We start from the raw sequence: 14,742 nt of genomic DNA, 5'->3' as shown, positions 1-14,742 counted from the left end.
GATCTTGTATCAAGGAACAAAGAGAGTCCACACACCTCATCTCTGTCCTCATCCTCATCCACAGAGTTGGCCACCCTGCGACGTGCATCCTGGAGGTACTCCAAGATTTCATCCTTCGAGGCACCTTCAAACATAGATTTTCCAGGGACAGGTGACATAAGTTGAGCAGAATCCTGAGCAGAATTGCAGTGATTGCTAAAAGGTGATGAAATAGGTGGGGAACGAGACAGTAGTTCTTCATATATGTGATCGGTTATTTGTTCATACGGATCCTCTTCCCTAACACCTTTCTGGAAAGACATTTGGGAGCTGTGGCCTTCCAGTTTATGTCTAGAATTCCTTGTGGTACCAGCACGAGCCTCAGGACTTTGGGAATGGTTTCTGTTACGCCTGCGTGGAGCTTGTGGTGGACTAGATTGAATGGTAGTGTTAGGAGACACCCCAGCCACAAATGTTCCCAAAAATGAAGGTCGGGTGTGGCCAGCCCCTCGACCCCTGATGGTTGCAGTTCTAGTTTCTTCACCTCCACCAAACATAGCAATGTGTCCCACTGGAGGCAGAACTTCTCGAAGTTCATCTTTGGATTGTGGATTTTCTTGGGAAGATCCATGACATGGTGAAGAAATCAGCTTGGCTGATGGATGCAGTGAATTATCAGAGGCTTTGAAGCTATGAAAAGTTGGATTTTGGGGAGATGAAGAATCATGAGCTGAGAAATTAACAATGGTTATCTTTTCTGCATCTTCCAGGGGAGGAGGAGGAGATGTTGGTAATGGAGGAGGAGGAGATGGTGGTGGAGACTCAGGAGGAGGCCTTGAGGGCAGAGGAGGAGGAGGGGACGGGAGAGGTCGTTCCCGTGGAGATGACTTGGAAGGTGATGCACATGCTGCTGCTGGTCTCCCCGTGGGTGGGGGAGGGGGCGGCACACTGGGCCTGGTGGGGCTCATGGTTCGGCTCCTGGGTGGTGGAGGAGCTTGGCGAGTTGGAACCGAAGATGAAGTGTTGGCTGAGGTTGTGTCTGGAGGCTTGTTGTGTGGGTTGAGATGGTTGATGACAGCATCCTGAAGGTCTGGCAAGCTCTCACCTGGAGTCTGACGCTCACTCAGACAACGGTGGAGTCTGGACCGGTGGTGACTGTCGGCTGAAAACACAAGTAAGTTAGTTTGGATTCAAAATCTAGTTTAAAACTTTTGCAAATTGATTATAAATCATCTATTCTATTTTAGTTTCTGAAAATGAAAAAGATAACAATTGAAAACTGATAAAGTGGTATTTTCTGGAACTGCTAAAACTAAGTTCTTGTGCATTTTCTTACTGCAAAAAAATTTGTAGCACTTCACAGGCAGATCAGTGCAGGTTAGTGGCTTAGCAAGTTCTTGGCTTTAAACAATCCATATATTACATGCATTATGTTATACATTCTCTTTTGAATATGTAGAATTAATCCACAGTTATAGGTTTCAAACCAAAGGAAAAGCCTTAAAATATATGATGAATGTTATCACATTCAATATGCAGAGAATATTTCTGATTTAGAATGACTTGATCTTTTACTTCTGAGAATATGCAACTTTCATCATGGGACACCCTGTATATAATAAAGCAATATAATAATTGAAAAACAGCATGGTGAGGAACTCAAATACAGAGCATTAGTAATTATCATAGGAGGGATTCTATGCAATTTTTTTTTTTTTTTAGGAGAAAGAACCTTATCAAACTGTGTGATAAGCATTTCTTTGGATCTATAATACTCTAACAAAGTGTTTAGAAACAAAATGCATACATAGCAAACCTTCCCCTTCGCAGCTTCCCTGTTCTTGGTCCGCACTCCACGTCTCTTTCCCATTAAACTCAAGATGAGCAGAGTTATTGGAATCCAAGAGTGATATTTCAGGCTCCAGCTGACCATTCTCTTGTGCTTCTTCCTCAATTTCATGTTGCAGTTGTTCACTGTTTTCATTATTATACATTTCAGTTACCTGGTAGTCATCACATTCACTATGTACACTTTCCTCATTTTTTGAATCAACACAACTGTCTATGACTTGTGGCTTGTACACTTTAGACATGTTATTTCTTGCATAAATGTCTTGAAGATCAGAAAACAGATTGTAGTTATTTTTCCAATTTTCTTTTTCATGGTCCCTTTTAGAAGATCTAGCTGAAGACACTTTGCGGCCCTTAGATTCTCCAGCATCCTCAATGACTGTGATATCATGTGAAGGTCTAAACTGCACTTGTTTTTTCTTTCTTTGGTTCTGCTTAAACTCCATGGTTGGGAGATAGAAGTCAGAGTCAGTCTCTGAACTGGTATCCACAGATGGAGGCTTTTTCAAGATGGACTTAACCTTGAGTAGTTCAGAAAGAGTTGGGTGGAGACCTTCAGGGCGTAATGGAGAGCTGGCTGAGGATGAGGTCACACTTTGCTCCTCTTCTCCAAGTGAGGATGAGTTACCATCATTTGGCTCAGTTTCTTCTTTGTTTTCATTACTAAGTTTATCTGCTTCACCTGTTTCCTCTTCCTCATAAATAATGTCCCTGGTAGCAGGCCACCAGTCATTCACAGCTGCTGATCCCTCATAAGAAAAAGCTGAAGAGCTAAGACTAGATACAGCAGAGTCAAGGTTGGAATCAGGATATCTGTATGATGAATCAGACGAGTCCATTGGCAGATCCTCCTCCTCTGGCAAGGTGTCACTGTCAGAACCTCGTGAGGGGGAGGACAGAGGGTAGTCACTGGTGTCATCCTCCACACTGGTATCATTCTCATCTTCACCACTTGAGAATCCTGATCGAGGTTCGGGGGGAGGTGCTCCAGGGGTGAGGACGAGCATGCGTTGGCCAGCAATACGAACAGTGTTACCACCCTGCTGGAGCTCACTTGCCTCTCGGAGTTTCTTTACCTCCAACTTTGGACCATTAGTGGTGGTACCAACCCCTACTGCATTATTCTGACTGCTCACTGTCACATGCTTCACATCTTGAGACACATTCTTTCTACTTCCATTGATGAGGCTGGAACTATGACTATTTTTCAGGCCATTTTTTCTTTCATGGCTGGCTGACTCAATTACAGATTTTTTGGTAGAATTACTTTTATTCCTAGAACCTACTTTACTGGGAGATGAGGAACTTTGTTTACCGTTGCATGAAGTAACACTGAAACTTGATAGGGGACTCTGCATGTTTGATGAATTCATCCTCTTATCAGACAATATATTATTTTTATTAGATGTAGAAGACAACATGATCTTAGTTCCACTAGTTTCATAAATGGAATCATATGGAATGTCCTTAAACTTTTCTTTTGAATCATTAACACCAGAACTGTAAACAGTACCATCATTGTTTGTGTAAATCTTAATTTTGTTTTGTGTCACATTGTCAGCAACTGGCCAAGCAGTAGTCTCATCATGTGAATGATTACTGCCAACAGTTATCACAGTGCCAGTGTGAGAGTCTTTAGTAGGTGTGGTGGCCTCTGCATCCCATGAGGTGTCCACAGCATTGTCACTCAACTCATCAGGGTCTGAGCTGTGGTGAGGGTCAGGAACACCACCAAAGCTGGTGAGAAGTTGGTACGCCGTTGGATTTTCTGTTAAAATAGAGCTTCGTTTATCACCTAGCTCACCTGAGGATGAGGTTTCTTTGGCACTAAATGAATTTGTGACTATATTTTGGTCATCTGGAACTGAAGGAAGCATGCGAGGAGGGGGAGGAGCAGGTCGTGAGGGCTCTAGTGCATCCCGGGTGATGGTTGTTGAACTGTCGTTGCTCCGGCCACTCTTGGTACTACGAATGCTCTTCACGCTCCGGATAGTTTCAGGTGTGGTGGTGGGCGACTCATCCTCACTGTGAGCATGTGTTACAGGGACAGGGTTCTGGCGTGTCTGAACTTCATACCTTTCATACACTTGCTCCTCCAGCACCTGCCAGCCCCAGGCCCGTGGTGTGGCCACAGGAGCACGTGCCGTTGAGGGCTGATATAGGTTGGTTGGTATTGCTGGTCGGACTTTGGCAACCATACCTGCAGTAGCATGACGTACAGTGGCCACCTTTCTCCCACACTTTTTGCATTTCTTTTTTTTCTTGCTTCTGGTATTTAAAAGCTGTTCTGGACAGACACACACATTAGTGTACAGCTGCACTGGCACCACACGCGGTGCCTCATACACAGGATCAAGAGTCACATAATGGTCCCAAGCAGCACTCTTCTCAGAAGCATGGAGACTTGGTGGTGGTGCTCCTGGAAAGGCAGGAAGGGGTGGCCGAACAGGTGGCCGCCGCCCTGCCACTGAGCCAAACCAGTCAGTGTAGCGTACAGTAGAAGACATGGTGGTCTTGCTGGCATGGCTGTTCAGAGGAGATGGTACAGTCAGGCCCGGCGATGTGGATATGCCCTGCACCACCCGAAGGGCCTGGTAAGATGTGCGCCCCACTGTCCCGCTGTAGCCGCCATACTTTTGCCGGTACTCTGCCATGTAGTTGTGAGTCACTGGGGCAGGCAAGGGTGGCTGAGGGAGATTGCCAATAGCTGGGGACAGCTGTCGTTCCTTGGGGCGGGAACGAAACTTCAACAGGTCCCCCCATGACCGCCTGGCCTTGGCTGGGGTCACACTTCCCCCATAGTCCTGAGGAAAACAAAAGGCAAGAATCTTGTTAGATAGCAAAGGGGCAAATGCTAATAATCAATATTTGCAGTGTAGATCCCAAGACTAACAGAAATTTTATGACAAAGAAAAAGCTGCACCTCATTTTCTCAAATGTCATAACATAAATGATATTGTACTTAATGAGGATAATGACAAAAATGGTTTGAAATAAGAAGAGAAGGATGCTAGAGACACTATGCACTCACCCTGGCCGGCATGCTGGCATGGGATGGGGGATATTCGTAGAAGGCCCGCACTGTCTCCATCACTGTCACGCATCACGCCTGCCTGCAAGCACCATGAAGTCAGAAACACTGATAATGAGGCTGTGTGTTTGTGATGTCAACTTGAGCTCAGTTCCCTCATCCTTGACATGCAGCAATCAAAACACATTATGATACTTTCTCAATTAAGACTAGTTTTTAATCAATACTAATCACATATAGCATACAATGAATTCCTTTAGCATATTTTTATTCAGGTATTTTTTGTAATTTGTGACTCACCCCCTCCTTGTACATGAACAATGATTTTTTGTGATTTTAGTTCCAAATGATCTACTAACTGTGCCAGAAAAAAGAGCATGTACACACACACACACACAAGGTGGATTTGCATAATCTAGTCACTTATTATTATTCTGTCCATATCACTTACGCAAAAGCAAACAGCTGTCTCTTATTTCCTTTACTGGTAGCATGTTTGCTTTGTCCTCCCCTTTCCTTTCTTTCAGACATTCTGACTCATCAAAAGAAGCTGAGCAGTTTTTATTCAGACTTTTTTGAGTGACAGAGAGCAATAAGGGACATTTACTGTATTTTTTTCCTTATTTTGAACCTCAATCTATCAATCTATCAAGGGACATTTACTGTATTTTTTTCCCTATTTTGAACCTCAATCTATCAGTCTATCAATCATTCTACCTATCTATCTATCCATCTGACTCTGTTCTCTCCAGAAATGTCCTCTAAGTGAGTGTTCACAACAGAAGAGCCTACACCTCTGCCTATCCAAAGACATTCACTTCTTGTTTGTTGAAGCGTTTTGCCTCTATTTATAATACTTACTTCTTTACCCTTGTGGAAAATTTTCAGGTTATATATAAACAGAAATAAAGGAAAAATTTACAAAGACGTCAATATCTGTCTCTCCTGATTTTTCAATCCTGTGTCCTAAATGATACTCTGCGGTCTGCACTAATCCCTCCTGACCTACCAATGCTCATATACCTGCTCCTACCTGGATGGAAACCAAGCAGCCATTTTTTCTCTCCATAACTTAATTTCCTGCAGATCCTCCAAGTTTTGCATTGTCATCCTTATTTTCAAGGATGACAATTACATATTTTTTACTCTTGGCTCGTCTCAGTAAAGTCATCGATTATTTCGCATTGGACGCCACCGAATTTTGACTCAGTAAATTACTGTGAGAGAGCAGAACAGACTGACAGAGAAAGCTCTTCATGGAATATATTATAGTAACAACCACGCTTCATAACAACATTGACTTAATGAGTCCACTTCCGCCCCGGGCTCAGCTTATACCAAATTAAAAATGAAAGTGTCAAGATTGGTCCTGGTCATTATAAACGAACAGTACATTTAAGCTGACGGCAGTTACCGGTATGTTTTGAAAGCACGTAGTGTACTACATGAGAGCATCTATATACGAAATTTTAAGCTCAAAAGAAAAAAAAAAAAACTGCCACTGACCAACGGGCGACACGATACTTTTTTTTCTTTTGTTTTTTTTTTCAGACGGAAAGCAAATAGGCAGTTACCTTTCCTGTAGGTGGGAGAGAAAATGGCCATACTTTCGAAATGCCTTCCTGGGAGCCTTTGCTGCCTATCATTAACTGAAAAATAAAATAACTAGCAGTAAGCCTATTGGGTGACCGCAAATGTTGTCTCATAACAAGTGTGTTAACTAGGACGGCAGAGTGCCGCCTCTCGCGTGTCTGGCGAAACAATGGCTGCCTTTCACCCAGCTCGGCGCCCCGTCCCCGGCTTTCTCTCTTTCTATTCTTTTTACCGGAGTACTTCTTGTTACTAATATGAAAAAAAAAAAAAAAACTCGAGCAGATCACATCAATGTAACCGGAAATTAAATGATAAATGTCACCATGTTTTTATACAATAAAGTTTTACGTTCTTACATTGGCAATTTACTTTCGTTTGGATGCAGCCCATCACGTTTCTCGAAGTTCCTTTCGCAGCTTCATGTTTCTAAATTAGGAAAGGTTCAATTACACTGGTGTTTGCTTCAAACAAAGAACACACCAAACTTTCAAACAGTAGTATAATCGCTGCATTTCTTTGTCACGACAACGAGTATGACAAGACATCGTCATTTTGATATCCGCCTAGACATCGGCATCGCTAACCACTCTCCACCCCCGCCCACTCGATACCAAACATGTATGCCTAGTTTAGTGAATGCAGATGTGTGTGTGTGTGTGTGTGTGTGTGTGTGTGTGTGTGTGTGTGTGTGTGTCCTCTTACCCAACAGTCTTTCCTTAATTTCCACTTTAGTTCCCTCTAATCCCCTCGCTCCTGTTCAGTGGACTGACTCATTACCACCCGACGGCTTCGTCCTCCTTCGCACACGCACTCCTTCGAGCCCATACCTTCTCGTTTTTGTACAGAGAGCCGTCCTTGGTATTTGCCGCACGACCACCTGCCAAGGCGGGTGTGGGCGAGTCGCGCTCACGGGAATCAGTCTCGTAAAGGCAGAATTCAGTGTTCTGTAGAGGCGTAAATCCTGTGGCAAGGCAAGCAACGGACGACCATGTGCTTCCGGAGTGTTCAGGGACGTCGGGTTCGTGTGCAGGTTCCTTCATGTCTTCAAGGTTCACGATGCTTTTGGGTTCTGTTCTTGAGTCCGTATCTTAAGAGGCACTACTACCGGACACCTAATGTGGCCTTGGAACATGCCTCATTCACTTCATGTGTTGCACATGCTACCTTTCACCAGTCAACTCAACAAACAGGTAGTGCCAACACGCCATACTACATAGACTTCCAGCACGACAACTCCTGGCACCGAGGGGACATCTGGTGTGTGTGAGTGACGAGAGAGAGAGAGAGAGAGAGAGAGAGAGAGAGAGAGAGAGAGAGAGAGAGAGAGAGAGAGAGAGAGATTTCCCTCTTCCTATTATTGTTTGAAATCAAACAGACTGAAGCTGAGTTGCTTCCTGAACACATTATCAAAATAACAACCCCAGACTATTTCAGGAACAAAGAAATCACTGTTACAATGCCGGTCATGAAGATGTACGAGTACGGAGTGGCAGCTTACTGTAAGTCTGCACGAGTTACAGTCCCACAAATTTTTCCTTTGCTACCGAGATAACCTCAATACAGAAGCTTTAAAGGTAGTATAGACTTAATATATTTAGCAAGTCTGCATGCCAACTTTACCTATGTTACGGAAGAAAGCTGCATCAGATTGTTGCATTTACGTTGAAGTTTCTTGTTTGGCAGTATCTTCAACAAGGTGAGGAGGCCATATGGAGAAAAATACAGTGTAGTTTCTTTTACTAAAAAAAATATCGCAATTTGTTTTCCTTGTTAGTTTCGAATTTCTCTACCTTTTCTTTCTAAAAAAGAAATTGTTTCTTTCCTACTTTCGGTATGGTTTTACTTCCTGCTTTCTTTTTAAGAAAACTTCAAGGTTGTTAGCAATCAGGCCGCCTCAGTGTTTGACGCTTGACATACAGTTGAATTTAAACACACACGCCTTACAGCTGACTGTCTGTGATGAGTGTGTTATGTCCTTAACATGAATGACACTTCCTACTCACTTATCCATCGAAGAATGTCACAAAGTTCTTCCTGGAGACTTATTTCCTCACAGAGAAGAGAAATAGTAGTCATTCAGAGTGGTTCGAACACCAACGTCTGGTAAGGATGAAATAAATAAATGCATTAAGGAAAGAAAAAACAAATAAAAACAAATAAAGTTAAGAAGAGTATGTAATTTAAGCCTTCGATAATTAAGAAAGGATAAACAATTTGAGTTCACACACTGAAAAAAAAAAAAAAAAAACGAGTTTCACATTAAACACCTCAAGCAACACAGGACAGGGTTTGAACTGATTATGCAAGTGGAAGCTGCCTAGTGTCTAGGTGTATGCAAGGCCCATCATTGCAGTGAACGGTGTGCAGCGTGTCCCCCTGTGCTGTGGCTTACGTAACGCAGTACCTGTCGCGTCCTGGTGATCGAGGTCATCGTCAGCTGGGGCTCAAAATTATGTCACTTTGCCTGCTTAAAGGAGAGAGAGAGAGAGAGAGAGAGAGAGAGAGAGAGAGAGAGAGAGAGAGAGAGAGAGAGAGAGAGAGAGAGAGAGAGAGAGAGAGCCCGTTCATATCCATTACTAAACTTAAAACGTTTCAACGAAAAAAAAAATAAATAAATAAATATCAGAATGCATCCAACTAACTCCGCCACTAAGATAATAAAATAAGGAATACCAACACCACTACCACCACCACCACCACCACTACTACCACCAACAACAACAACGTCATAACCTCAACACAACACACCACCACTACCACCTAAGCGCTTGCTGACATATCCGCTAGAGGTCGCCGCCCATCACTACTACTCCATGACCCAGCGAACTTGTCATGTAGAAGCTGCCATCGCCGCTGTCACTAACTCACTAGCCTGCCGCTGCTGCTGTCTTCTCCCACATCCCCTCTGCCTCCAACACAAGATGCCTTTCGTGCTACTATCAAGCTTACTGTCTGTATTTGGCATCATTCCGTACACTACATGGTAAAGTTGAATATTGTGGGTAGTTCAGGGGTTCTAAGCGCTTACACACACACACACACACACACACACACACACCTCGCGGATTGGGAGAAATCGTATGGCCTGAACCTCCTCCTACTCTTCCTCCTCCTCCTCCTCCTCCTCCTCCTCCCTTCTCACCTGTTTTCACCCAGACCCACAAGCCGTTCGTCGGGTCTCTCAGCGCCCGGCCCAGTCATCCACTGTGTGTGTGTGTGTGTGTGTGTGTGTGTGTGTGTGTGTGCGTACACTAAACACGTTATGTGATAATTGTAATCTCTCTCATCTGACTGCATCCCCTCATCTCACAAACACACACACACACACACACACACAAAGAGACATGCACACGTCAAAAAAAAAAAATCACAAAATTCTACTACCAGAACATGACGCCGAAAGGAAAAAAAAAAAAAAAGAAAAAAGAAAGAAAGAAAGAAACGCCGAAAGGAAGTACATAAAACGGGGCAACCGAGGTGAGATTTAAGATTAATTGTTGAGGGTGGCAGCCGCGTCTGGGCCACCGGAACAGACAACAGCTTCGTGCCCGGCGAGGCGGAACCCCGAGCCTGAGGGAGACGCGGCTGTCACGAGCTGCGCACAAGACGCCCGCCTAAGAAACATGGCCCATTCGGCGGAGCATTGTTCTCTACAGGAGTTTTCGAATGCACTTGGTTTTGAGCAGAAGAGGAGGGTTTCACCATTGTTGTTGTTGTTGTTCTTGGTGGTGGTGGTGGTGGTGGTGGTGGCTATTACTTATTTTTTTTATCATTAACATCACAATTACTACTACAGTTAGTAATAGTCATAGTCGTACTGGCAACAACAATAACATTAGTATTATATAGTAGTAGTAGTAGTAGTAGTAAAGAAGTTTTCAGAGCAAAAACACGAAATTGAGATCAAGTTGATGGCACTCCAGCCTCCAGCAGTAACCTTTTGCCCCGCCCTGCCCCTGCCACGCAGCCTTGGCTCTCTCAGCCCCAATTTAGGTACGGGTGATGGGTGGGCAGGGTTCCATCACCGCCAGCAAGGGCGACAGTGACGTTAACATTCTCGGTGAGGGCATGGCGGTGTAGAGGTGAAGGTACGCCTTGAAAATGAACACCACTATTCTTAAATCGTTCGTTGGTAAAAAAGAAAATACGACAGGTAATCCTACCATTCATGTAGGGGCATAATGGTAAAAGGTACATTTACAATAACACTCTTTCTGTAGATGAAGAAAAGAAATCGTTTTACCGAGCAGTGCCATCTGGAAAAGCTCCTGTGAAACATTCTTTCGATCCCTTCAGCTTTCTTCCGGTTCATTCACGTCTTGGCCACAGATGTACACATAAAGGATGCTGACAGCGGCATCTCAACCTTCATTACCTTGGACAACAGACACTCCCAACAGGTAATCAAACTCTGGTCCCGCGGCGACAGTCTGGCACGCCCATGTCAGATACAAAGGTCCGGGCACTCCACGCAGCACCAAGCCACCGCAGAGAACCGTCGCCACTGGAGTCGCTTCACCGTGGGACTCTTCAAGCAGCCTCAAATGCCACCTTGGATTTCACGCCGGTGTTGCTGAAACTCCTGCTGTTTTGGCGGACACTACGCACTTATTCCGCATCATATTCGCAATTAAATGCCGCTAATAATGGAAACTTGAGGACTCATTCCCGTCATCATGGTCACCACAATTGCTAGCTACAAAAACATGGTTCCAATCTCCAGAACGAAAGTTGATAGAGAGTAATAAATGAAAGCAAAGTTGCAGATGTGGTTCCTCAACGAAATCTTTTGAAACTCAGCATATTATTATATTTTTATTAATGTTATGTTGGTGTGTGTGTGTGTGTGTGTGTGTGTGTGTGTGTGTGTGTGTGTGTGTGTGTGTGTGTGTGTGTGTGTGTGTGTGTGTGTGTTCATTTTCATCACCTCTCACGGAGTCACGACGCAATGACCTGATCTAAGCCATCCCAGCCAATCCCATTCCTTAATCATAGTCTAGCCCACCTTCACACTTAGCCGCTCCCACCCGGAGGTCAAGCTGCCCTTCACCCCTCACCTCCCGTTGACCCTATTGTCACACGAATCACCATTTCTATAACACTTTCGACGCCATCACATTAACCTTTTCCCCATTCCCCTTCATCGCCCTCCACTTTCTCGTGAGCTCGCTGGCTGCCTCCCTTCACCCGCCTCCCTTCGCTCTCAATGGCGGTGAGAAGCTGGAGAAGTTCGTGACGGCGGGAGTCGGTGTACGGAGGTAAACAATAGGACCCACCACCACCAGGCATAGTGTTGCAGCACCCTCGTTAGCATCGGCCGGTGCCTGTATCGGTGAGAGGTTTCTTTCTCCCATCTGGCTGCCATACTTGTCAGGGGTGCCAGCGAGTTATACGCAACGCCTAAAGCTGAGCCAGTGTTGGACGGCTGAGCTACTGAGGCTCTTTAGATGTTGTGGAGTTTCTCTCTCTGACCTTTCTGGGATATACATACATAAATACATGCAGCAAACGAGGCAGCCAGCAAGACAGATAAACATACATACAGATACGTAACCACGCAGATAAACAGAGAGAAAATTAAGCAACCACGCACCCATCCATCCCTTCCCCAACACAATGAAGTGTACTCAGCAAGCAGGTGGCAGAGTCAATAAGAAGCTTTAAACGATCACCTATATAGTAATAGTAAGTGGACTCAAATATGTACGTGCGTTTTGCACACAGGGACTGTCATGTGTAGTGCAGCCGTGCTTAATTCCTCCAGGTTTCCTAAAAGAGAGAGAGAGAGAGAGAGAGAGAGAGAGAGAGAGAGAGAGAGAGAGAGAGAGAGAGAGAGAGAGAGAGAGAGAGAGAGAGAGAGAGAGAGAGAGAGAGAGAGAGATTAAATCCATTCAACTAGTGATGTTCTGGCAGTACACAGTCATTAAGAGATACCGATGACAGAGAACGAGAGTGAGGAACGAGTGTGGTTGCGGTACTGACCACGCGAGCAGGTGACGCTGGGAGACACGCAGAGCCGTTTTCTATGAAGTGAAGGAATATGTATGAGCGTGAAATGGGTGCGTGGGAGTATTGGGTGTCATGGTGGGCAAAGAGGGGGAGGTAAACATAATATTCTGTGGGAATTCTTTTTTTTTTTCTTTTTTTTTTGTGTGTGAGGGAAGAAATATTACATATAGTTTGTAGTAGGGACGTGACACGTGATATATTTCTAGTATCTAAGGCATGCAAGATCATTTGTTTGTAGGGGGAGTTAATATTATTGGTGGCGAGGGGGCGGTGGGTAATGATACGTGGGCCAAGCAACAGAACCTACGGGATAGAGAGCATCTGAGACTTTTGTATGGGAACTGATCTTGCTTTCACCACTTAGGAGAGGAATTTTCACACAAAGGAAACTCTATAAACACACACATACACACACACACACACACACATTATCCTGTCTACTTAAAAAAATACCTCACAATGAAAGAGACGAGGGATGAGGAGCTATAAGATTAACGCTTCTAGATTCGCGCTTCCGTGATGTAACAGACCTGGCTATAAGAACAGATAGTGGATGTCCGAGAGACGCGGTGAGGTGCGCTGTGTCAAGGTGTGAGAGTTACTACAGCGTCAAGGTGTGGGAGTTACTACAACAGTGTGGCTTGAGTCTAGCTGATGGGGTCCACTCCCACAGACGACTGTCTTTCCAGCTGACGCGTGGCGTGGAGTCTGGGTCTGTTCCAACCTTAATAGTGGTGGTGGTGGTGGGATGTTAATGTTGACGACAATGTTGACGACGACGACGATGATGATGATGATGATGATGATATTTAACGAAACGAATAAGACTACAAGCTGCATCACACTGGGCCACACACTACTTACAGCTACCATATTCTACGAAATATTAAAGAAAAGAAAAAAGCACCCACCCCCAAGTGTCACATCACCAGGTCTTGGTCTTGCAGAGTTCTTAACAAAAATCAACTTATAAGTTCACATCATAATTTCTATTTAATTTATAGACATGAAATTGGTCGACTCTGACATCACTACCTGAAACATCTATACATACACACACATATGGGTCCACCCACACACAAGGACACTCAGAACACAAAAGCAGGCCGGCAGAAAGTACTCCATAAATAATGATAACGACACAGTAAGGTGAACGCGTCCCTGAGGAGCGTGGTGACACCCGCAGCGCCAGGCTTACCTGCACCAGGAAGTCGCCATCAGCGGGCACACTGTCGGGAGGGGGGACGACCCCATCTGCAAAGAAGAGAAAAGTTTATCAGTACAATGGTTGTCTCAACATACTTCTTTTTTACAGCCTTTTACCATGGACCTGCGTTTTTCATGCCACTACACCCAAAAGGAACGGGAATAAAAACATTGGATGCTGAAAGAAATATCGCTACTGTAGTTGTCAGAAGAAGTAAAAGCTGTGCCCCGCGTCAGGAGGAGATCAAGGGAGCCCCGCTATTGACTCCAGAGGCTGTGCACACATGTCCACTGAGGTGCCTCAGAGGACGCCAGGTTTGTTTTAGTGTGGTATGATTGCGATGGAATGTACTTCAATTTGAGTTCAGGATCAAAATGAGGGACCAGGAAGGGCAGGGGATAAGAGATCACTAACTTGTCCCGTACGCTCAGCAAGGAAAATGAGGGAAGGACCTCTTTATTACGGTACATTTACTCTTTCCACAAGGCCTCAGGAGCGACGGAACTGGCGACAGGAGGACGTGATTCGAGCTGTCAGATTCTCAGCTTTTGTGTCCCGTAAAGGCCAGTGCCCCCACAACGTGGTCCCGCGGCGACGGGCACCCAGACTTCCTGCACCTCCGATTTATAAACACGTCACACACACACACACACACACACACACACGTCATCGTCCATTCGGTATACGTATATCATCCATTCGGTATAAGTATATCATCTTCACATTTGACGGTCTGGTAGATTACAGGAAACCAACAAATGAGAATAATGGGAGGCACATGTCCATTGCCATCGAGGAAGAAACACAGAAAAGGGAGCACAAAAAATACAAAAAAAAGTATCAATAGAAAAATCTGTGTGAAATTAATACCTTTTCAGCTCACTAACTTTCTAAATTTTTTTTTCTTCCACAAACTTTTCATTCTTATTTAAATTCAAGAATTTTTTTTTCTGCTATTTTTTTTCCCTGGGCGGGAACCAACGCGTCATCACAGTCACATCGCCACCGAGACAGTCACATTCAGTGAATTGAATACCGTATTTATATATCAGAGCTTGATTTGCGTTTCGAC

General features: G+C 44.5%; 1 protein-coding gene across 7 annotated transcripts in view; it reads right to left on the bottom strand.

The window, feature by feature from the left end:
• Nucleotides 1–14,742, bottom strand: part of LOC135101358 (uncharacterized) — a 73,912-nt gene that overhangs the window by 7,986 nt on the left and 51,184 nt on the right. For 4 of the 7 annotated variants that reach the window (XM_064005229.1, XM_064005228.1, XM_064005231.1 and 1 more), the window contains 4 exons: nt 13,662–13,717; nt 4,862–4,943; nt 1,787–4,634; nt 36–1,141 (listed from right to left, as the gene is read on the bottom strand). In XM_064005229.1, the coding sequence (XP_063861299.1) occupies nt 36–1,141; nt 1,787–4,634; nt 4,862–4,921 (4,014 nt within the window). In that variant the 5' untranslated portion in view covers nt 4,922–4,943; nt 13,662–13,717. Of the gene's footprint in view, nt 1–35; nt 1,142–1,786; nt 4,635–4,861; nt 4,944–8,457; nt 8,555–13,661; nt 13,718–14,742 lie in introns of all 7 variants that reach the window. The other 3 variants (XM_064005230.1, XM_064005233.1, XM_064005234.1) reach the window with 2 other exon arrangements.

The sequence above is a fragment of the Scylla paramamosain genome, chromosome 6 (genome assembly GCF_035594125.1).
Source record: "Scylla paramamosain isolate STU-SP2022 chromosome 6, ASM3559412v1, whole genome shotgun sequence".
NCBI lineage: Eukaryota > Metazoa > Arthropoda > Malacostraca > Decapoda > Portunidae > Scylla > Scylla paramamosain.
Note: the sequence above shows the minus strand (reverse complement) of the source record. Positions and strands in the feature narration are given on the sequence as shown.